We start from the raw sequence: 25,308 nt of genomic DNA on the forward strand, positions 1-25,308 counted from the left end.
ATGAAAGTATCAGAAAATGAAAATACTCATTTAAATACCTCAAAACTGTACTTAGGTATGAGTAAATGTACTTAATTACCTTGCACCAGGAAATATTTATGAAATGTGATGGAAATTAGGCTAAATCTGAGGTAAGTTAGCACAAAGAAAGAATACCCAAGTAACAATGCCAAAACTAAAGTAAATGTAGTCTACTTGGTTATTTTCCACCACTATGAATAAGTATCCCCAAGTAAATGTTCTTAATTCAACTATAAAAGTACTGAGTAGCCTAGCCTACTTCAATACTTTCCAATTCTTCTATAATATCCATTTACCTTTAGGCTATCTAGTTAGCATACTAGCAGGGATTAAGCTAGCATAACATTTCCATAATAAGTTAACGGTTTATGACGTTTACAGCGAGAACGATAACCGTTATAAGTTGTGACCATTAAACTGATACAGTAACCGACATAAACGCCATCTTTTTGGCATTATAAAGAAGTTGGCTAATGAATAACTGGATAAAAACGGTTTTATTGAATGTTAATGGAGTAATTAGCTGGTTCTGTGTCAGCGGCACACACACTCTGTCACCGGGGGAAGGGGGCAGGACGGACCGAAGAGGAGTGACTTTCTTTTAAAAATAGTACACTTCATCACAGCAGCAACCGGTACAGCGGCAGCAGCGGCCGCTTACGGAGGGTGTCAAGCATGCTTCGCTACGGAAATAAATAACGGGACCGGGACGGTGTTATTTTAACCAAAAAAGAAGAGGAAACACGGCGAAAAGAGGAAGCGGATATTTCACAAACGAAGATTAAGTCCTCACGTTTCAGTGTTGATGTTGGTTTTTGGCCACGAATACCTGCCGAAAACAGTCCCGGTGAGTACACCGCCGATTTACTGTCCATTTAAAGATTAAGCAAAGTCCCAAAGACGAAAGTTTAAGGCTTTAGTTGGTGTAAGTCTGTCTTTTAATATAACATTTTACCCGAGTTTGGTGAGTTTCAGCTACACATTCATTCGGGGGAACAAGGTGAACAGGGAGTTAAACTTTTCGTCAATATGGCCGCTCAGATGTCACACAGCTTCCCAGAAGTAGGCAGAACTAAAAATGAGCTTTGACTCAAGTCGTGTTGAAATACATGTTGGCTCGAAGTGTCCACCAAAGACCGTTGGATTATTGTGTGTGTAAAAAAAAAAAAAAACAGTGTCCAGTGTGGTGTCCCTCCCTGGTTTGTGTGTTGTAGTAGCTGTAAGTCATGCCCACTTTTCAAATCAAAACTTCTATTGGTGTTTGACTTGTACGCAGCAGTGTTGTCTATGGGAGGAACTTTATTCCATTCAACAATATGGCATCTGTATGTTAGCGGTACTTGGCTCTCATTTGCACATATACAGCTATGTTAATACCTTTGTGAAATCACTAGTGTCCACTGTGAATTTGTGCACACTGCAAGTGGTTCACATTGAGGCTTAGTGGCATGCATGTGCAAGTAAAATGCAACAGGCTGAATAGAAACAGATGCAACTTAGCTATAAAGAATTTTATAATAAGGATGTCACGTCAAGGCTGATAAATCATTCAATCTGACCAGGTAGATGAAATAAAATGGCTTAATAAATCATAATATGCTTTAGTGACTTATCATCAGTCTAATCAATCATTACATCTGACCTGTGGGGTCAGCTGAAATGATTCATTACACCACAACCTGCCAAAGGGTGTTATCGGAGACAGCCTTCAGCCAGGGCTGTAGCAGAATATGACAGCCCCACCCCACCCCCCCACCCTGCACACAAAAATGTGTTTAGAGCCTATATAAAGTGCAGATACTAAAACAGTTTTAAGAACAGAGTGAAAGGCAAGACAGGGAGGCATCTTGTGCATTTCTCAGCTGCAGTTTGTCTGTGCCACGATGCTCCAATTATGGGTGTTAGTGGTCAGGATGTGGTGCATAAATCATTTAAATCATTTAAATGACTATAAACCAAACAAACTTGACCAGACAAAGATTTCATAGTGTATTCTGCCTTTTATATCCAAATTGAAATTCAAAATATGGTAATTTTCTCTTTCAGCAACTGTTGATTTAACAGTTCAAAAGTACACAGATCATCAAGCTGCTTTTTATTTCTCTGATTTATCAGCAGCTAAAGTTCAAACAGTCAAATACTGCCCAAGTTCATTAACTAACAGTGCAATTGTAGGCTGTAACTGAAACATATTTTAGTGTAAAAATCCAACCTTTTTAGTGTATTTTTAAGCATGTCTCCAGTCAAGTGCAGATACCAAAACAATTTAAGAACAAGGTAAAGACAGAAAAATGAGGGACATTAAACATCTTGTGGATGTCTTAACTGCAGTTTCTTTATATCTGTGATGCTCCAGTTATGGGTTGGTCTGTTTTTTGACAGGCTAGTGAATGGATCATTTAAATCCCTTTTAATTCTCTGCATTTTCCTCCCCCCTGTTGAATATGTGAGTTTGATTACTCAAGTGATATTTAGTTTTTTGACTATAAACCAACAGATTTCATAGTGTATTTTTCTGTTTATATCCCAATTAATCCTCAGGAGATCTTTTCTTCTTGTGTCCATCAAACTGTATAAGTAACAGCAATATTCATCTACATCAGGTGCACTATTGCTTCATATGATGCACATTACTACTTATATCTTGTGCAATGGTTTCACAACATCATGTGCAATATTATTCTTCAATGTCATGACCACTTGTCAATGTAGTGCAAAATAATTTTCTCAGTCATGTGCGATACTACTTCTCGTTGCTGTATTTTAGTTTATTTTAAGTAACTTTTGTACTTATTGTACTCCTATTGCTAATCTATAAGGCACTGGTTTTGCTTTTGCTCCTTGAAAACACTTTTATCTTGTGTATTTTGCCAGATATTTAGCGCACTGTTGTTATAAAACTGGACCCAGTGAGTGAACCTGACCTGGGGAACCCACTGGTTGCGAATCGTTGAAATTGTGGTTACTCTACTAAGTGTTAGGCTGTGACTGAAACAGATTTTAGTGTAACAATCCAACGCAATGAGTGTATTTTTAGGTATGCGTCCAGTCAGGTTGCTGACTTTTCCGAACTGTTGCTCCCTGTGGAGGAAACTAAACAGTGAGAGGATGACAGTAACTGATGGGCTGTGTCCCAAACTGCCCCCTGAGGGTCTCTACTTTTTCCCTGACAGATATAAATTGTGTACTTTAATTGAGCAGTGAACGATTTGTTTACATTTTTAACAGAACAAAATGAGAGAGCAAAACTAAAATTAACCATCCCACCTCTCCCACCATCCTGCACATGATAACCAGGTATGAAAAACATATAAACATATGTATATATATCCTATTTTCCCAAGCAAGTTTTGACAAGCTTAGTATTTCACCAAAATGAACCTGCAGAGAATCTTTTGTGGTTTCTTCACACTCGCCCTGACTTCATAACATTTCATCTGCGTATGGAAAGATTTTAGTTGTTTAGCTGATTTACAGTTGTGCTGAATTGTGTTACTGTCTCCACTGTGGGTGGGGAGATAATAGCGGTGGGGGTGAAACCCATGATTAACAGAACAGTCATTCCTATCCAGCCTCTAGTTTATATAATTTCTCCAGAGTTAAATTATAGTGAAATTTAAGTATTCCTCATTTTGCGTGTAGGAGCAGTTAGATGGACCTCAGAGCTCTCTGCTCTGCTTGGTATGTGTGATGCCTCTGATAGCTTACAAAATAGCAGTAAAATTGGGCAGAGGTCTATGGCTGAGATGGTGATTGAGATGATTGTGATAATGAAGAGCTGAGTTGAATTTGGGGTTCTTGTGGTCCTCTAACCCCTTTAACCTTTCATGTTAACTTGCAAGCTGGTTGTAGGTATCAAACAAGTCGTACAGTCAAACACTTCCACTCTGTTCTCTTCAGGGCGGTGTACAACTTTCACTTCTTTATCTCCCTTTTTAATTTTGTGTCTTTGACTGCCTTCCACTTTCATTTCCTTCCCTCTATCTGGCTTCTTAGCGCATCTTGTTTCTCTTTGTGTTTCTTCTTTGAATCTTCCTGTCTCTTTATATATGCATTACTTTTTCATTTGTTTCATTCTTTCTGTCTTTGCAATTGGCATGAGCATCTCACAGTTCTCTGCGCATACCACCCTACCCATCTGTTCAGGTTTCATATATATGTATATTAGCACTGTCGCCTCACAGCAAGAAGGTTCCTGGTTTGAACCTAGGGTGGTAGATTTGAACCCCAGAGCCCTTGTGTGCAGAGTTTGCACGTTCTCTTTTTTTGTTGAATTTTAAAGGGAGAAAGTGCCGCTATTCTCTGTTACAGTCCATCCTTGGCTGCAGTGATGGTGCAGAGACACTGACATGTGGAAGAAACGGAAATGCTTACCAATCAGAGCAGACTGTGATATTTCGGGAGGGGGACAGGCACTAAAACAGAGTCGCCTTAGAGAGAGTGGATACAGGTGTTCCAGACAGTATGAGAAAGTTAAAGTGTTTTTTGAGCATTAAAGCATGTAAAAATGTATTTTGGATTTCTGCTGGAACAAGTATGAACCTGAAAATGAGGAAAATAAGTCGACTCTGATTCCAGCCACAGGTTAAGGGATTGTGTAAATATAAATGGACTTGTGTTCACAGAAGTTAGTACTCTTTGTACTTGCGTGCTTGCAAGCATTTGATTGGCCATTTCAGGGTCTTGCTGTGTGATGCTGCATTGCGTTGTGGCAACAAGTTTGTCAGGTTCAGCTTTTTGGCTGGATTAACATGCATCTTTTTGCCAAAGACCAGTGTGTAACTTGGCACAGATAGCCGCTGTGTCAACACTCACAAACTTCCCATCAAAATGACTAAGGGGAACTCTAGTTCTTCATGCACCATTTTTGTCTGTCTGAATACAGTCGTGGAGGGCTTTAAAATAAACTGGGAAAGAGCAAATGTTCAGGTATATCACAGAACCACTCAGATTCACCAATTTGAGTTTAGTCCTTGTGGAAGATCCTTAGGGCTGGTTCAGGCTTGGTGTTATATTTTATTTTAAAAAGACAAGTCCATCGTGGATGTTTGGGTGGAATAGAGAAGGTGGAATAGAAAAGTCAGGTTAACTTCTGACATCCACGCCCTCAATCACCATTGGCATGCTAACCGTTCATCTTTAACATGTAACCAGAGATGTGCTGCTTCTGTTTTTACCTGCATGGTGACAACCCTGGGGTCATGCCAGGTCAGTCAGGTTGTCTCTTTGGGTGTATAGGGGTCAAAGGTCAGGAGTGAGAGACTGGAGAAGCAGGGAGAGGCTTTTGCTTTCAATTTAAGCTGCTCGTAACTGATGCAGTTGAAAGTGTTCTTCTGTGGAAAAGAGGCTCAAAGATAAGTTAAGAATTTGTTGAAGGTATTTTCTGACATTTTATACACTAAAGAATTAATATACAGAGCCACATGTATTAAAAATAATGGTACACAACACCTGAGTCTCCATTGATACCCTGAGCACCATTACAACCACTACTACTGCTCTTGTCCTAAGACATAATTGTGCATGCTTGGAGCAGCAGGTACGAATGAATTCAAGTTATCAAGGCCTCCAATAATCAACCACTGCAGCAATCAATTAATCCATACACATCCTGTCAAACAAGCATCATACCAGGACTATATTAAAGTGGACAAATCCATTCAAACAGCATTCCTCATCTTGTAAAAAACTCAGCTTGTTTAACACCTAGTGACAGTTTGTTTGGCCTCCATTATGTCTAAAATGTTTCAGGATATTTGAGACAGAGTTTTTCATTTTCCTGAAACTGCAACACTTAAAATATTAATTTGAAAAGTTGCTGCAGAGCTTTCAGAGGGATTTGTGTGTCCCACCAGCGAGCCTCATCTGTTTCATGTGTTACAGTAAAGAGTCATTTAGAGGATAAATGGAGCCCATAGGTATTTCAGCAGCGTCAGTGTCTAAAGTTGCAGCAAACTGTATATATATCACGTATAGCACTCACGCACACTGGCAGGGTCCTGTCAGGGCAGACGGTGAGAATAGAGAGCAGCTGCAAGTGGTAATGTTGTCATGTGGCATGCAGGGTGTGTGTGTGTGTGTGGTGTGCAGAGGGTGGTAAACACCCTCTTACCCCTCTTTAGTACCACCTCGTCTGCCTGACGCCCCGTTTCTGTATTGGTGTCCTCGCTACTTCTGTTCAACGACACTTTGGTTTGTGGATTTATCCACAGAACTTAGCGGTGAGTTGAATGTCGACGTTGATACAAGATGATTTTTGGCGTCAAAACCAAGCCTGTATTTTGCACGTTTTTAGATTAAGAGCAACTGATTCCTAAGAACTGATTCCTAATGCGTGTGTGTGTGTGTGTGTTTGTGCGTGTGTGCCTAAGAGAGAGAGAGCGTATGCATTGTGGAAGAGATCGTATGTATTTCTTTCTGGACCCTTTGCCTCTTTCAGGTGTTGGGCCTACATAAGAGTAACCACTGCTCTGATGAGATTCTGTAGAGCGTGTGTGTGTGTTTGTGTGTGTGGTTAATGCACAGGTGCACAGGTTGGGTGGTCTGCACTGATGCGACACTCCTCCTACACACAGTCACACAAACATCCTGTAGTGAGAAGAGACAAGAAGTAAATGTTGAGATGAGAATGACTGTCAAAATATTTGCATCATGTCGTCATGCATTAGGCTATTACTTGAGTGTATATGCTGCACTTAAGCACAGTATAGGGTTGCTGCTAATGGATAATTTTTGATGTAATCGATCTAATTCTGGATGACAGCATGGTAGACTAACTTTTCTATATCATTGTGTGTAATTAATTTAACTGATAAACACATCAGGTTTGATTTAAAACTTAAAATAAAGAGAGAAACACATTTTAGTTGGTGCCGTGTTGATGTTCGGTATCCTAGTCTGACTCACGTCAACAGGTGTGATACCTGGAGACGTGTTCTGAAAATACAGGTGCAAATAAAGTGACAGGTTGACAGTTTTCAGTGTGACGATTAAGATCATGTGTGACATTTGCAGTTTGTAACCAGACGCAAACAGGACCATCGTATTCTTGTTACTGATGTGTCAACATGTCTGGTGATAATGTGACAGCAAACAGCACGTTTTAATTTTGCAGCTGCCATTGTGGCACTGCTTTCTGTTTTCTTTTTACATTTGTTGTGGTATTTGAATGTTCATCTCTGATATGTGAAATATTTATGTATGTGTCAGTTGTCTGTGTGATATCTATGTATCTGTCTGTCTTGTGACACCTGCTGACAGGATGTAAATGCCTGCCTCGAGCAGTTTGTCTTAAATCACATTCAGGCTGGATGTCGTACACACAGCTGTCTTCACACTCATTTGTTAAAGGTGTCTGCATGAATTCCACCTCCTTCATGCATGGCATTATAATGCAAGTGCAGAAATATGCTGTGTTTTGTTGTAATAATGCATCCATGAGGGTTGAGTTAGACTGTATTTGTGAGACAGTGATGTTGATGACTCTGCTGCCATGGCAGCTTGTTGAACACAGCCTAATGATGTGTGAGTGTGTAAAATCATTATATTTATTGAATTTTGTTTGGGGAAAATGTTGTTGGTATTCGGCACCTGTTCTGCATTTGCTGTCTTTTCTGATATTTTTCTGCAAAACAGTAAATTATTATTTACACAACTTGTGTCCAGCTCACAAGAATGTATTTAGTGCATACGTCAAGGAGAACATTTTATTTTAATCACTTAAAAATGATCCATTAATTCTATGTGAAAGGCAGTAATGTGAACTGACAGGTGTGATAGCACAAATAGAGTGAGTACCTTGTGCTACGTTGGAATCTGATAGCCTAGTTTTGGGATCAACAGAGTCACAAAGGTCTTTAAATCAGAACAACCCGCAATACATTGGTCATAAAATGAGTAACTGATTAAACATAACAGATAAAAATGGATTATTAAAGGATATCCACTGTATCAGCGGTGATTGCAGATTGCATAAATGACTAAAAGCAATTAATTTATTACACGTGCACAGGTCTACTGAGTGCATAGAGATGTAGGACAGTGTGTACCCCCATTGTTATGTTCAGAGTGGGTCTAAATTAGTGTGTCCTCTGCTGTCCCCAAAGACCCTTTGGGGGTCATGATTGTCTGCAGACTGAAAAGACTTTTCAAATTGCCTTTCTCTTCTTTCTATCTCTCTGCTAGACAACCTTTATTGAGGCTCCTCTGTCCTGTGTGACCCCCTGACACAGAGAGGTATGAACACACACCCACACACCCACACACCCACACTCTCTCTATATGGGGAAATTTTAAGCATCCAACTATGTTTTTAAACCTGATCTTAAGCCAGAAGTTGGTGGAAGACTGCGAGTGTATCCTCTGTGTTTATTCAGAGCTGCGTGTGCTGTTTGTGTGTTTGTTTCCGTAAGGCTCAGCAAATGTCAGCCATAATAAAACACCATGGTGCAACAGCAGTGAGCATCGCCACCCACACAAAGCAGAGAAGCAACACAGTCAGCTGTGAATGCCTCTCCACTTCCGTTCCCTTCTCTTTCTTTTTCTCTCCCTCTGTACTTTACTTTCTAAAGCTGAAGACTTTAACCACCAGAGCACAAAGTAACTCCTCTGTCTGTCATCAGTTGCAGTAAGTTAAGAGTTTGCATTGAGTGTGTGGAGGCTTTTCCTTCCACTGTATGCATAATATATGTGATATTCACTGTTCGTGATTCAGGAATACAGTTTTGTTTTTGAACAAAGCTCTTCAATAATTTTGGAAGCACTATTATGATAAAGCAGTTACTCTTCTAACCATCCAAATAATGTAATGACTTGTGTTTTAAGAGCAGAAACAATTTGACAGTTGTCAAAACTAAACCAGTTGTATTTGTCACCATGCTCACAGCGTGGCTCAAGGGAAGGTGATGTTGGTCTGTTTGTCTGTCGGTTGGTCCTGACTGAAATATCTTGATAACTACTGGATGGATTGTCATGAAATTATGTACAGACATTTATGTCCCCTTCGTGATAATTTATAATAAATTTGGTGGTTCCTTCATTTTTTCATCTAGCACAAACATCAGGTCAAAATTTCTCTCTGTCCAGTACTGTGGATTAAGATCAAATACCTGCAAAGCTAATGACATTTAGTCTCAACTATACTTTGTGTTAATTGTTGATTAGCAAAAATTAACATGCTAACATTCCAAACCAAGATGGCAAATATGAAAAATACTATATCTACTAAACATCAGCATCTTAGCATTATCATTTTGCACGCTGATGTTAGCATTTAGCTCAAAGCACAGCTGCAAAGAAGTGAAATTCCACACCTTTTTGAGTTTCTGTTACAGTTTGTCATTATCCTTTGATGATACGTTTGTCGAGAAATGTTAGCCTGGAAAGATGATATGAGCTCAACATTCTGTTGTCGTCTCTGTATCAGCTTGGACTTGCTGCAGCCCCAAACACCTGTAGCTGGCGGGAGTACTTGCCTTGACAAACAAACTACTTCAGCCAATCAGTGTAACAAAACACTGGGGAGTATCTTCTTCATCACCAATGGAGCCACCTGATTAATCAAACTTTTGTCAAATCCAGTCAGAAGAACAGCAAAAATGTCTTTTCAGCTGAGAAACTCCACAAGTGCATACTCTTGTTCTTGTTTAACTGTTGTTATTGACTCTACTTCTGCAATAACTTCACTTCATTGCTGCGTTTACTCTACAAACATTAGATTTAGTGCCTGTTGCTTTGGGAGCCGCTGTAACTGTCAGCTGCAGCCTGCACTTTATGTCATCAATTACAACACAGCCTCTGATTGGCTGTTTATGTTAACTACAGTGTGGATTCCTGATTGGCTCTGATTGGCTCTGATTGGCTCTGACTGGATTTTAATTTCTGGGAAGTGTTTGGGGTGGCTCAGGTTCCAGACTGATACAGGGAGAGTAAGAGCATGTTGAACAAGCTTTCTGTAACTTGAAGTAATTTCCATACGTTTCATTTTAGCCTTTAACAAGAGGACAAAACATCAGTGCTGTTGGTTTCCTGATCACCTAGTGAGTTATCATGATGTATGTTACTTAGAGAAGATGCAATTGTAATGCCATAGTCACACTGGACATGGAAGCGCCCTGATGAGTCAATTGATGCACAAGCAGTCACCTGCCCGTTCACACCAGAAGTGCATTTCTCTGCAACGGTCAGAAAGCAACTCTGCTCCTGTGGTTTGTGTGTTTGTGTATGTGTGTATGTGTCTGCTAATCTCTCTCACAGAAGTATTTTGACACAAGGGACAAATATGTGGAATTAATAAGCATAGGATGGATATTTTACAACTTAAAAGCTTCAGACCATTTATATAATACATAATATATCCTTCGTATTCTTCATAATAGATCGTCAGTATTTTTCCTTGTCAGATTTGCTCGTAGCTTGTGGAAAAAATAGACCAGACGTCCAAACTATTAAAGCAGATTGTGAGCCTGCTGCTGCAGCACATCCAGTGTGAACAGCCCAGTTGGTCAATATGGGCGCCAAAAGTTAACAGCCAGTGCTCCATGGAAAATCTGTGTGCTTCACAGCTCTTCTGCATCCTGTGTGAAGCTGGCTTTAATCTTATTTTTGACAGGAAACCCATAAACCAAAAAACGCAGCAAACTTCAGCTCTCAGCAAAAGATAAAAACTATAATAACATTTCCTCTGAAATAAGAAGCGCAATATTTGTTGGTCTTTTAATTGATATTATAAGCAAAGTAGCAAGGGTGTTAAGGGTAAAAGTCTGTTTGATTTGGATGTTACTTTCTAAAACCAATGCTTAGATCTATCTCCAATCAGCAAACTCCGACTTCACCAACCTTTGTACTTCAACCGAGTGATTGGGACAACGACAGCCAAGCTGTTCCCGGTCCTCTGACATAGCTGGGGGTAATTGCGGGATGGATAATTATATCCAAGGTGGTTTAAAGCTCACCATGTTAAGTTAAAATAGGAAGTCAACCTCAGAGACCAAATGTTCCTCCGTGTCAGCTATAGACATACTGACAGAAATAGACAGACAGATAGACAGACAGAGTGTAGTTATCACCAAGGCCATGCTGGAAATAAAAATTTACTCATCATGGGATTCCAGTGTGGTAACATGTGAACTGGCGAGACATCTTTTGGCTCATGTAACATTCAGTCTTAATAGCTCCTTAGTGAAGTTATGAGTGTCAAATAAACTTTTCAGCAAGAATATTTTCATTGATTTACATGCATCCACCTGTTCAGCTGACTTCCTTTATTGCTGGTTGTCCTTTAAATGACTAGTTCAGCATTTTGGGAAACAAACTTTTTTGCTTTCTTTCATCTTTTATCTATTCTTTAATAAAACAGCATTCCCAAAATGTTGAACTATTGCTTTAACACCTCATCATTAATCTGCCTTGCTCAAGGACATCTTGATAGTTAGGACAGTGTTGGCAGGAGGACAAATACTCAGCATTTGACACTCAGATCTTTAGATCGTCAAGATAGCAGGGTCAGGGTTCGCAGTCTTGTTGTGTCCCAGTTTGCAGGTGCATTTGTTGCATATACATATAAAGATAAGATGAAATATTATTTTCCTGAGAGAAATTGTTGTACAGCAGTTGCAGTACAAAGTGGAAAAGAGTGCAAATATAAAAAATAACAATGTAAGAAGGTACCCCAAATCCTCAAATCCAAATTATACACAATGCCAGAAAGAGGCAGGTCCTGTAGTGGTGCAGCATTTAGTTTTTATATTTATGCAAACGTCCTTGATGATGAGTAGGAACGGGATAGTCTTGGAACCTGATGAATCTGCAAGCTCATATTTTATTTGCTTTGGCGGGTGTGTCTGGTCCCCCTCCGAACAGATTTCTACCCCACCTGGCAGGGGTCAGGCCAGACATAACTGTTTATCTGATATGGAACAGGTTTGATACAATGACTGACAACTTGCAGAGCCATTGCGCTTCATGCAAAACACATGATGCAGCCAGGGACACGTTAGTGAGTAGAAACTTAGCTCAGTCAAGAGGATTGTTCTTGAGGCGTTTTTGCAAACAACCTAGATGGCTGCAGCCGATGTGGAGCTTTCTTTTGAAGTCCGATTTTCAAATTCTAATGGAAAAACTTCTTCACAGACATATCAATGCTACCATCACAGCTCATCTGTGTACAATGCAATCTGTTTACATTTGTTCGTCATTCAGTGCTACATCATGTGGTTTGTTGCTCTGATAGGTTGTAGGTATATCCAGTTGGGTGCTTAGGCCGTTGATCTATGGCTCTTGATAATGTCCCTTTGGGAATTGAAAATGAACAGAGAGTTTCCAGACTAATTACCTTTTGCATATTGATCTAGCAGTGCCAGGCGAAAAGGTAGAGGTGATTTGGATGCCCCCATGTTGAACTGTGCCTTGAGACCAGCTCCATATCCTGTGCAGATCCAGAACTGCAATGCGCATCAGTCTTTTAATGCTTTGGTATCATTATCGTTCAGTTAGATAATGGAAGCTAAAGATGTTTCAGAAAATTAATCAGCAACCATACTTAGAGTCCAAGTCATTTTTCACCTTAAGCTTTACTTAATTTCCAAAAAAAAAAAAAAAAAAAGATTTCCTGACATTTTACACAACAAGTGGTCGATTGAGAAAATAACCTACAAAACAGGTGCCAGATCAGCTTACTTGTCAAGCACCAGTAAACAATATAATCAGTCCTCTTCTCTCTTCCTTATAGTGGCATTGTCAGAAAATAGCTGCCCAGTCAGAACTGCATGTAAAATGTCTGCTTTGTGCTAAATAAGCCTGAATGCACCATTACTCAGTGTTCTAAGCTCGTGATGCATCTCTGGATTCCAGTTTTTATCAAGAATGTTTGATACTTTGCTGTATGAGCAGTCAGGTGGAACTTTACGGTCTGGTAACATGAGACATCCTCCGACAAAGGCTGTTTAGTGTGCTTACTCAAGGGCACTTTGAAGGAGTGGCGTGACTGTCACTGTGAGCTGTCGAGAGAGCTCTTTTGGGTTTAAAGAAAGAAAGTTACACTTGACTGATACCAGCAGCCTTTCGAGTGAAACAGCTGTATAAAGATGTTTGAGAGTGCAAGAGAGAGTGTGTGTCTCTGAGTGTGTGAGTGGGAGAGAGTGACTGAAAGGAGGAATCCCTCTTTTGTCTGGATGAAGCATGAAGTCTCCTGGGAAGCTTTCAAATCCTCTCTGGAATGTGCTCCTATGTGTGTGTGTGTGCATGCATGTGCATGTGTGCAAGTGTGTGTGTGTGTGTGTTGGGGGTTGGCTTGTCACCACATTTATACAAGGAATGCAAATATTTGTGTGTGTCTATGCGTGTTTCAGTTTTGCGGTGTAGTATAACTGTTACCATGGCGACTGATATTCTGTGGTGTTTTTTGTGTCACCTGACAGCAGTGGTTGACAGCTTTCTTTCTTAGTTCATCTTTCCTTCCTTCCTTCCTTCTTTTCTTCCCACCTCCTTCTGTCTTTCTTTCTTCCTTTCTACTTTCTTTCTTTCTTTCCACTTTCTTTCTTTCACCCTCCCCCCTCTCTCTTTTTATCTCTGTACCCTTGTTAAGTAGTCTAAATGCCAGCCTTCAGATCAGATTTCCTCAGCTGCTCTCATTAATGTGTTTATTTACCAAGCACTCAGCTCATCCTCTGGTGGCCCTGAATTTGACTCTGAGCCTGCCTCTAGTTGGTGTGTGCTGGTAGGCGTGTCGGTATGCATACAGTAGATCTGTGTGTAAAAATAAAGTTACAGTTACACAGCACCTGGTTTGTCTGTGTATTCTCTGTCCATTCAGTCACCAGTGAGGTTCCTATCTGAGGTTTATCTGAATTTTAAGTCACTTTTTAAACTATTGAACAAATCACATCCACCAGAAACATTTCAAAGAATGGAGGTCTTTGTTGAGCATATTTCCTGCAAAAGACCTAAATGGAAAAGTCAAACAATGCACATATGAACATCAGGAGAAACAGGATAGACTCTGGTGAGATACAGCAAATAGTAACAATTATAGGTAGTGTTTTACATGGTCCCTCACAAATAAATCAAAGATCAAATGCCCCAACTCCAAGAAACTGATACAGTCCTCAGATTGATCAAAGTAGGACATCATCATCAATGCTTATTGCACCAAAAAATGCTTAATGTCTTCACAGACTAAAATCCTTTTACCCTTAATGCTTGGATGGTGCTGAGTTTTCCTGCTCTTTTGTGTTTTGTGCAGGATGGTGATGGAGGAGGGGGGGCAGAGAGACAGAGGGAGGGGGACTACAGCGACAGCAGAAACAGAGGGGAGACAAATCTTCACAGAGCTTGGTGAGTAATCTTTGACCCGCAAGGGCCCTGACACACCAAGCAGACAATCGGCCCATGGTCAATGTTGGGCCGTCGAAGATCATCTGTCGCCCTACATTTGGTGGTGTGTCCTGCAGTGTTGGCACTATTCAGCCCTTGTTGGCCTTTTTTTCCAGCCAATTAAGCATATTCAATCAGAGTCGGGAGGGTTGAGTCTGTGGGTGACTAAAATCACTCTGATTGGCAGTTTGGCTAATGGCTAACTAGCATTTTGAATCTGTCCTGTCAGTTTTGTGGTTTCTCTTTTTGAGCGACGAATACAGACCACTGCCACCTGCTGAGTTATTTCCTCTCACACATATGTGCTAGTTGGCCATTGGCTGCCATCTCTGCGTCATGTCCAGGTGCAGCTTTTTGGCCAAGACATAGGCGATTTGAGATAATGCAATAATCACCTTAATCACCACTAGTTCTTTGATGTTGGTTTGGTGTGTCTGGGTCATAAAGCCTTATGTTGTCTCTGCAAGGCACACATGGTGGAATTTTCCTGTCATTTCCTTTCCTTCCCTTGATTGTTATGGTTCAAGTATTTCCAACTGTGTAACTCCATCCCCAGCATGCGTAAGAAAGATGTTTGTTATGAGTTGCTATCATCTGAGATTGACTAGCTTGTCATGAAGCCAGCAGAGCTCGTAAATGTCTTTATGTTTTCGTCACAGCGGAGCAGAACTTGGATGCCATTTGTCTCTCTACATATCGAACAGCCTGCAAGCTCAGATTCATACAGAAGAGATGCAACTGTAAGTCAACCCTGGTCTCCTTCAGCATAGAAACATTTGTTATTAAAGAATGAAAGGGAAAGCTTTTAAAACAATTTCACTGACTTGACTCGTCTTGTTCCAGTGCATCTGATAGACATATACAATGTGATTGAGGCGGTGCGGGACGCCGGTCTGAACGCCGTAGAGCTGAACGCCGGCATCTCTGTGACAAGACTGGAAAACTTGGTGTCCTCCCTTTTCAACCAGCTGAGCAAGCGCCTGCCCACCACACACACCATCAACCCGCGAGAGAGCACTGTCCTGTTGGTCGAATTCCTACTGGCCGCCATTGACAGGTAACAAAGAAATCTTTGGATGCTCACTTTTTGCAACTTGACATCATTTCGTGACAAGTACTAAACATGTCTACATGTGGGTTTATGTTAGAGTGAGGGCGACATACTGTACTATAATGTCATATGTGTTTGTGTTTCAGTGAGCCTGACAGTCGTCTGACGGTGCTCTCTGTGAAATCGATGCTGTCCACACTATGTGGAGGGAAACTGGTAGATAAGCTCCGCTGTGAGTACCACCCGACACCATCAAGACTGACGTGGAATCTGTTTCAGATCTGTTATCTTACATTTTCCAGAAACACTTTAAACATTCCCCAGAAACTGGGCATGAAAGTACTGATTTCAAACGTAAGCGTTGGGTGTAGACACAGAGATATAAATACTGATAATGATATCATAAAAAGAGAATAATATACAGTACTCTTTGTATTTGTGTGTATTTTTTTTCATGTTACAGAAAGTGCACTTAATCTAGATTAATTAAAATGGTTTATATACATTTTTCAGTATTTATATGTTAGGGTACCTCAAGTGTGAACAGAGACACCTAGTGGTAAAATTCTGTATACTGGCCCAGTCCAGTCCAGCCCTTAATATCAAACCGGTTTGAAAATGTTAAACCGTCCCAAGCTTAGTTGGGGTAAGTCGTCAGGAAATTAATATAATGTAGTGCTTTCCTAATATTGTATGTGTGTGTGTGTGTGTGTGTAGATGTGTTTTCTCAGGTGTCTGACCCTGGCGGCGTGTTGGTACAATCCAAGTTTGATGCTTTTCTGAGGGAGGCTCTCAAGCTGCCCACTGCTGTGCATGAAGGACCGTCCTTTGGCTACACACACACCTTAGCACGCTCATGCTTCCCACAACAGGTTCGCTCACACACCTCATCCACCTGTCTTTTATTATGTAGATTTACTCCGCTGTTTATGGTAAACCTGATTTACTATTATTTTAACTTAAACTGGTTCTGATGGTGACTGTTTTTTGGGGGCTTTTATTATGACTTTTTCTGTGCTCCTGCTGAGTTTTTGCTTTTGTTGTCATTGATTTAGAAGAGGGTAATGCTCAACATGTTCCTGGACATCATAGCTGACCCTCCTCAGTGTCTTGTCTGGCTGCCTCTCATGCATCGCATGGCCAACGTTGAGCACGGTACACACACACACACACACACACACACACACCACAGACATACACACAAACTTGTATTTAAAGAAATAAATTAAAGTCAACTTATGAAACTCGTCTGGTTTTTGCAAAGCCCTTTCCTCTCTCCCATACAGTCTGTCATCCCGTGTCATGCTCCTACTGTCGTGGCAACGGCATGACAGGCTTCCGCTATCGCTGCCTCCGTTGCCGTGGTTACCAGCTCTGCCAGAACTGCTTCTGGCGCGGCAATGCCAGCGGCTCTCATAGCAACCAGCATCAGATGAAGGAGCACTCATCGTGGGTTAGTCGCTGTGTGATTGCTCATTCATCACGCCAGGGGGCACTCCGTGTGTGTGTGTGTGTGTGTGTGTGTGTGTGTGTGTGTGTGTGTGTGTGTTAAGAATTTTAGAATGCTTGGAAAGTATGAAACTAAATGGAAATATCATAATCCTAAAAATTGTCAGTGATATTCCCAGAAACTGTCCTGAAGGGGGAAAAATGTTTTCAATGAAGAAATTATGTATTAATAGATGGAAACATAGTTGTTGAATTATTCATTATCCAGGCTTGGCATAATTTCTCTTATTAATGTTTCAGGGATAAATCTCTTCACTAGTGCAGCTCCTGCCTGTCCAACAGAATCTTCTCATCACAAGAAACTCATCCTGATAATCCTCTGCAGACTTTACATATCATTTCCAACAGGATTCAGTCTAGGGCTGTATTTTATTCTCAGTTTATTGGCTTCATTTGCCACACTTTAATATAAGAAAACACAGTTACATTGTCTCTTGTACTTGTTTTAATATGGTGCTGCATGCACCTGTGTTGAAAAATAAAATCAGAAACTGACGCCAGAATGGTCCTTAATCTCTTGGCTTTAAATAGTTTTAACTTGATACAAGTGTGGCATTAGGAATTTATCCACACAGGATAAAATGTGCAACAGGGATTAAGTTTTAAGTTAGATGTAAATATTTGTCATCTCTGTCATCATTCACTCTAATCACTCAGCCAACTGCTTGTTTATTTGTTTATTTACTTGCATGAACTATTCTTTCTCGGGACCATAGAAAAATATAACTTAAACAGTTTCATGTTATAATGTAAAAAAGTGACAGTAATTTCCTGGAGATGAAAAACAGGAAAAACACACTGTACTTTGATCAAACTCAGTCAATAGTCAGTCGAAATAGATGTGGTAGTGTAGAGGACACAGGAGCATGTTAGGGATCCACAAAAAGTACCAGAAGTGTATAGAGTTGTATCAGAACTGATCTATGCTGATCTATTTTGTCTGTGGAGTTCAGTAACAAAATTTCTGGGTTACAAAAGTCAAAACAAAAGTCACACAGCTTATAAATGTTGACCTGATATTTATGTGTCTGTGCTCTTTATGTGTGTGTGTGCGTAGAAGTCGCCGGCGTCAAAGCTTGGCCGAGCCCTGGGCAGGACTCTGGGCTGTGTGTCATCCAGAGAGCCCCCTCATCCTATTTTCCCAGAGGAACCTGTGAGGACCCTCAACCTCTCCAACATAGTGTAAGACCCCTGACACTCACACACACTGATACAAGTAGTGGTCCATTTAAAGCAAGGCTATGTAATGTTGAATTAATAAGGATGTAGCAACAGTTTTAACTGACTGGGTACAACCAGAGCCTAATATCAGCCGATAATAGACTGCTGTGTCTTCTCAGCTTGTTTTACATTTGTGCTACTTCAGAGCTATCACAGATGAGCAGTTCAGTGATTTTGTCATTGAAGTAGAACAAGAAGACATATTGCACATCATTAAAATACACTTCTACTGCTTAAGATCCCCAATTGTTCAGACTGCTAGCCCAAATATTTTTATTTTGCATATCCAGATTGTATCCATATTGATTTTAGGAAGTCTGTACAGCAAAAAAAACAAAAAAAACATGTTTTTACAAATCTGATCTGAACCACATTTGAGGGTGGTTTGAAATGCAGTTCCCCACAGAATTCTATAGATGCCTCTCAATGTCTTTGAACACAACACATGACGACATCTAATCTAGGGTGACAGAAGTGCTGAGCAGATCCATACTGCTACTAGCAGTATTGCTATGAGCATGAAAGAAGACAACATTAGGAACAGTACCCTCCAAAAAATCTGTCTGAAGGGCGAAATGATGGACCTGGAAAGTTGCGTCACCATCGGCATTGCCACATAGTTGCTGACATCTAAGTCGTTACCACAGACACCCTTCAGCTTGGTTGGAGATGTCCGGACACACAAATCCAATCTGATTACTTGAAATTAACAGTGTGGACAGTCTGTCTCAAAGATCTGATATAACAAACAAATCTGATTCGCCTGCAGTCTGAATGTACCCTGAGATTTTAGTAATATCCGAAGTGCAATTATCCTGTAATTACCACATGACCACAGGGGCACCATTGAGTTAAAGTTAGATGGTCTCACTTGCAGTAGCATTGTAAACCGTACTGTTAGATCAACAATATGGATGGAAACAATATCACATGGTATTTCTAGAGTCAAGGTCATAGAAGTAGGGATCAGCAATGTAGTTAGAATTTTTTAAAAAAAATCTTTTTAACTTGTTTTGTTGCTTTTAAATAATAGTTTTCTTGGAATAATCAACAACAAAGTGTTATAAAACTGGCACAATACTATTCCTCTGAAAGACTGAATAATTTCCCAGCCCTGTATGGAAGCACATACAATGTTAATGCTTTGTAAGACACAAGTTAATGTTCAGTCAGGCAGATGAAAAGTGTCGCAGAAGCTCCAGTGGGAATGTGAACACTCCAATGATAACTTTTCATTACAAAAAGTGAAACATTTACTACCATGTTGCAGTCTCTTGGCCTAAAATAGCATTTTGGTCTGTTATCACCGGTATAGTTGACACGCACACAAAAACTACAGATAACACAAGACCTCCGAAGTCCCACCTCTATAGCGAACCACTGCGGTCGCTCCGCCCCTCGTGGTGGATCCACACTGTTTGATTTTCCAAGCATTGGCAGACTGGGTCGTTACAGACCTCCAAGCACTGGGCACATAATCAGGTCAACACACAGAGACTGCACTTAGCACAGATGTGAGTATGTTTATACTAATGATGCTGCGTCAGGTTTAGTCCTCTCACAAACCTGTGTTTTCCTGAATTTCTGTCTTTTTTTTTAATTTCCCTTTGGTCTGCATTCATTCTTTCTGTCTCTGCCTCTGGTGATCTTTGGCCTGTCTGTGTTTGCTCAGACTAGTACAATTCACTATTGCATGATTGCACTCAGAATCACGTGAGAGAGTGTGTGTGAGTGTGAGTGTAATGTGTATGTGTTTTCTGATAGGCAGGACTTTGGTTTTTAATGAATTGATGTTGTCCTTACTCTGTGTTTACACTGTTGATAATATGGGTCTGACACATTGTGTGTGTGTGTGTGTGTGTGCGTATAGCCCCCCTCGCCCCATTGGGAACACCAGTGAGGCCATGATGCTGTCCTCATCAGTGCCCGAGTCCTCCAAGAGGTAAAAACTCACATTAAAAAAACTCCAGCAGTTCAGTGTTTGTTATATGTTGCAGTTCTCTGGAGTTTAAAGCCACATGTTACATGGGTAATTACTTAACTACTAAATGGGGTTTTTAATAGCTTGCTTCATTCACTTGCTTCTTCTAAATTGCTACTTCCTCTGCTTAAACTTTATATTAAGTGTCGAGCTTCATTATACTAATTAGATTTGATGGAAACAAAATGTGTGTCTCATGCAGCAAGAACATTGTGGTAGTAAATTCAGTTTCCTGGGTTTGGACTGTTCCTCTGATTAAACAAGACACTGAAAAACGTCACCTTGGACTGTAACAAACTGTCGTGCCGTTTTTTGTGCGGTAACTGGGAGAGCACAACATGCTGTGACCCAAGAGAACACATACATGCACATTTCTTGCCTTTCTTTAAATAGCAGTTTTTTGACCTCTCACTTTTTTTCCAGACATGTCTTGGACCAAATGATTAATTATTCATTATACAACAGTTAGTTCCGGCCCTGCAATCTGATTGGTCGAGAGACAGTAAAACCATGATGATATTGGAGTATAACATCACGGTTATTTCACTGTGTATGTATCACTCCACCTCACAGCTGATTGCAATCAACAATCAAATCAAAACTGACGGTTAGTGTCAGTTAGGTCAGCAGTTGCGTTGTAGGCTAATTAATTCATCCACTGTCAAACAGCCAAAAATATGGATTTATTTCCTAAAATAAGTTTTGAATTGAACTATGAATGGTCGTCAGAGGAAGATGAGGGAGAGGAGAAGCTGAATCCATCTGGGCACACATCCAGGTTTGTCAGTGTTTCATCAGCGGAGCTCAATGACTTGGAGAAAAGCAACATACTGTCAGATCAGAAGGCAGAGTCGGCTGTGCCTGTGAAGCGACAGTCCACCATGCAGTCACCAGAGACTTATTTCACCGGCTGCACAATTAATGGAAACGTGCAGATAAATGTGTATAAAGAGTAAGTGCCTGGCGCACCATGTCTGCGTTACATAGCAACGGTGACAGCGGAGTCCTGAGGGAACTATTTTTGTTGGCGGAAGACAAATAAAATGCTTAAATTATCTTTTTTGTCCTCATTTTTCAACATTTCTTAATCAGCCTTGCTTATTTAACTGTTGAACTGTTGTATAACGGCACTGATTCGGCACTGTTGTACTGTTGTATAACTCGGCCTGCGGCCTCGTGCCTACGACCGAATCACAGCCGTGACGATATCACAGTAGAACATCACTCCCTCTCGTGTGATATTGTTTAATTGAAAAACTTTTGGCACATCAATCGATAATGAAAATAACTGTCAGTTGCAGCCCAAAAGTGACCGGAGAAATAAACAGCTGCAACTTCAGCAGAAACGTGCACATTAAATATTTACATGATGAGGCTTTCTGGATGTCACTTTTTACCTTGTCCAGATTAAAATTGTCAGTTATTTTCTAATTTCTTTTTTTTTTTCAGTTAGTCATTGAATGCCTCTTTCCATCTTGAGAAAGGAGGACTGGAAACACCGGGGACAAAGATGGAAACAAGTCCAGGGTTTCATCATTGCATTTCCAACAAAGTACAAAAATATATTACATTATACAATGGAAACCATTTATAGTGATCACAGTAACAGTGATCAACTGCTTATATGGATCAAAAAGCTTGAGACAGAGTCATTTCTATACAAATGCTGTTTGAAGATTTCGCTTATTGTGTTCATTTTGAGTTTTTTCATAAATGACAACATATGGAAAAACAATTTACACTGACACTACTACATTTTGAAACCTGTCTGCTTCCAGCTGGCTTCATGAAGCTGGTTCTGTGGGTACACTGAAATCATGATGAAAAAAAGACAGCCATTTGTGAAATGGATTGATAACGTCCCATCACGTAATGCCCCCATAATGAAACAGCTGTACTGTATTTGGAAATAGTCAATAAAATTGAGTAAACAGTAAAGCTGTCCGTTTCATTACTTCATGTAATAAATGTACAAATGTCAATTAGATAGTGATCTGTATGAGAGATGAATAGTAAAAAAGATTATGATATGCATCTGCCTATAGTCAGGGTGTCTGCAGGTCCTGAAAAAGTCATAAAATGTCTTAGATTCAATGTTACAACAATGAGGCCTTGAAAGTCATTAAATAGTCTTAAATTTGAATTTGTGAGGAGGTCTTAACTACTACACACATTTTATATTTTATTTTTGTGAAAATGAGTAAAGCCTTTCTATGATGTAAAAGTCCACATTTCTAATGTTACAAGTCTTTAAAAATATATAATACTGTCATTTGGCAAAATGTAGATTAACTTAACTCACTCTAATAACCATATTCCTACATAACACCTACCTCTGCACAAGAGCACATATATACTACTTACTTGCAGTGATACTTGCAATGCTTAATTAAGATACACATGATTTGTCCAAAAATCTGTCCTAAATTTGGTTAAAAGGGGTCTTGAAGGGGTCTTAAAAGGCATTACATTTAACTGTCTGATACCTGTAGACACTCTGTGATCAGTTTGACCCAGACCCAAAAATTTCCCCTGTATGCAGTGTGCAAAATGACAGCAATAAGATGTGCTGATACCTGCAACAATCCTAATGAAAACATGTAAGAAATTACATGTTATTGTCTGAAAATAAATGGACTAATATAAATTCACATTTTTATTTCCTCTCTGTGTTTTTCCCGTCCAGTTTGTCAGCCGCTCAGCGTATGAACGAGGAACACGCTCTGATCGCTGCGTATGTGAATCGCCTCCAGACCAGCCCAAGGTGATAGTGCAGTACAGTTAGGCTTTAACAGGTCAAACATATCAAAGTGTACCCAGCATAGTTCATCATTAAAGTCAAGAGCAACATCAGTTAAAAGCAAAATAAATCTATGTATAAATCATCTCTAAGCTGTTTGTTCGCAGGATATGTATTGTACCTCTGTTAGGCCAGAGTGTTTTTTACATTCGGTAGCCAGTCATGTGTCACAAAACGTCCCAACTGCTTCTTCAACGTCATCACTGTTTCCACTATCCTTTTAGCGTAGTGTAGTCAGTGAACAGAAGTTCACAAACAGCATAAAGCCTACATTTCCAGGGTCAGGTGCAAAGATGCTTACACGTTATAAATTTGTTAAACATGTCACCAAACTAGAGCTTGAATTTAAGTGTTTTCTGATGGAAATGTTGCCCCCTCTATCTGGTTTAAGGGTCTTTCTGGAGGCACTAAAAGGAAGATTCATATTGCATTTTTTACAAATAAAGCAGATATACGTTTAAACTGGCAGCTTGCCTTACAGAACACCCCTTTCCCCTTTGAAAGCAATCCATTCTCCAGTATTGTCTGCTTTAGTGTTGTTGCAGTGGTTTATGTTTGGTTTGCATGCTCCTCTACCGCTGGGTGCATAGTGACATTTTCTACTGCTACAGGCTGCGCTCATGGCTCCCATTTGTCACCTACAGTTGCTCACAGGGGACATTTGACACATGTGACTATTGGTTTTTAAAAAGCAGGTTTAAATGTTCATTTGTCTCTGTTGCTGTCAGCAGCGTGGACAGTCCCAGAAGAGAAGATGAGGAGCACAAACTGATCGCCCGCTACACCTCCCGACTGGCAGAGACTGACGGCACACCGGTGAGTCACCAGCTCCTTGTTTTCTCACACACAGTAAACTGCAAATATGTAAATACACTAACAGGTACCTTTGAGTTACATATACACAGAGCTCTGACGCACAACTGTGGGAAGTGTCTCTCTAAACTAAGATCATCTTCTGGTTGTTAAGTGATGAATGTTCAAGCCACAGTCAGTGAGCTGCAGTAACTGAGATCTGTGTGTGTCTTTCAGGTGATACCTAACCGGAGCATCAACTTTGATGTGAACAAACAGAAGAGGGAGCTCATAGCTCAGCTCGAGTGTAAAAACAGGTATAAATGTGTGAAGAGTGGATGAGTTATTCATTTTAATCATGAGCTTTTAGTTTGACTGTACAGAGTCACCAGCCCAGTTTTACCCCACAGTCAGAAAACTGTTTGGCGCTGTCATTAAAGGCTAAAATTTTGAAGTAAATGTTTTAAAATTCCTGAACCTATTGACCAGCAGTGGATAACAGTTTAAAATGATGTGTTCTAGTAAGGACTGAATATATTGGGTGCAAAATGGTACTTGTAAGCACAGCTGACATGTATGTGCGTAATGTCTGCCACATATGTAAATGCATATGTTTGATTTATGTCCGAATGCAACTGTTAGTCAGATTTATATTCTCCAATATCAACATGTACATTCCTCTACATAATCCTCAAAAGCCTGCAGAAGCATGTGTGTGTGTTGTTGCCCTGTCTTTTCACAGTCTGTTCAGTCATGTAACGCCCTACCAGCCTCACTGACCAGTTTGTTTTTCATCCCCAGAGAGATCTTGGCAGAGATCAAACGTCTCCGCGTAGAGCACGACGCAGCGTGCCAGGCCAGCCCAGAGAAAGGCAGCACCAACCCGACTCTGCTGGCCGAGCTTCGTCTGCTCAGGTAAACACAGACTCCAGCGTGGAGCTGCCCAGGAGCTGGGGAGACTGGTCTCCAGCTGCACATGTATACATATTTTAACGATTATTTTTCTTTTGTTGTTGACATACCAACAGAAATGATCCCCAAACATAATTTTCAAAAACAAAGTTTGTCAGCGATACACACGTTTTTCCTACATTGCGTGCCACAGTGTCAGATTTGGCGGGAAATCTGCCGCGTTGCTTTGCAGCACAGAGGGAGAGTGCTTTATGGCAGATGGCGGTGACAGATGGTTGAATTTTGTGAAAAGCCAACGTTAAAAATCACTTCCAACATGTTTATGCTATTTCAGTAAAAACAAAAACTCCAAGGGAGAGGAGGGAGCTTTGAAATAGAAAGCAACAACAAGTCTGCTAGAGAGAGAGTCACAGTCACGATGATGGAAAGATACTTGTGTTTTTAAGTGCGACACAGAGCAGCTTTAAATCCTCTGATTATAACATCTCACTACCTATTTTAGTGCTGCAAGTTTGTGTTTGCTGAAAGATTAGACAGTCATTCTGGTGGTAGTTGGGTGCATTGCTGTAAGTGTCATTTTGGATATGGCCACACGGGGGCGTCAAATTCAAAAGTTTTTAAATTCTGTACTTAGTGGCTGCAAATTGTGCT

General features: G+C 40.3%; 1 protein-coding gene across 10 annotated transcripts in view; it reads left to right on the forward strand.

Moving 5' to 3' along the window:
• The first annotated feature begins 622 nt into the window (after window positions 1–622).
• The window catches only part of LOC125896635 (dystrobrevin beta-like), a 35,467-nt gene continuing 10,781 nt past the window's right edge, over window positions 623–25,308 (forward strand). Inside the window, exons 1-15 of one of the 10 annotated variants that reach the window (XM_049589360.1) lie at window positions 623–868; window positions 8,206–8,256; window positions 14,261–14,352; window positions 15,051–15,131; window positions 15,235–15,448; window positions 15,589–15,674; window positions 16,160–16,314; window positions 16,498–16,597; window positions 16,729–16,895; window positions 18,009–18,133; window positions 20,043–20,114; window positions 22,840–22,917; window positions 23,682–23,769; window positions 23,983–24,062; window positions 24,547–24,660. In XM_049589360.1, the coding sequence (XP_049445317.1) occupies window positions 14,262–14,352; window positions 15,051–15,131; window positions 15,235–15,448; window positions 15,589–15,674; window positions 16,160–16,314; window positions 16,498–16,597; window positions 16,729–16,895; window positions 18,009–18,133; window positions 20,043–20,114; window positions 22,840–22,917; window positions 23,682–23,769; window positions 23,983–24,062; window positions 24,547–24,660 (1,451 nt within the window). In that variant the 5' untranslated portion in view covers window positions 623–868; window positions 8,206–8,256; window position 14,261. The other 9 variants (XM_049589361.1, XM_049589362.1, XM_049589358.1 and 6 more) reach the window with 9 other exon arrangements.

Source organism: Epinephelus fuscoguttatus, linkage group LG11 (assembly GCF_011397635.1).
Source record: "Epinephelus fuscoguttatus linkage group LG11, E.fuscoguttatus.final_Chr_v1".
Lineage (NCBI taxonomy): Eukaryota > Metazoa > Chordata > Actinopteri > Perciformes > Serranidae > Epinephelus > Epinephelus fuscoguttatus.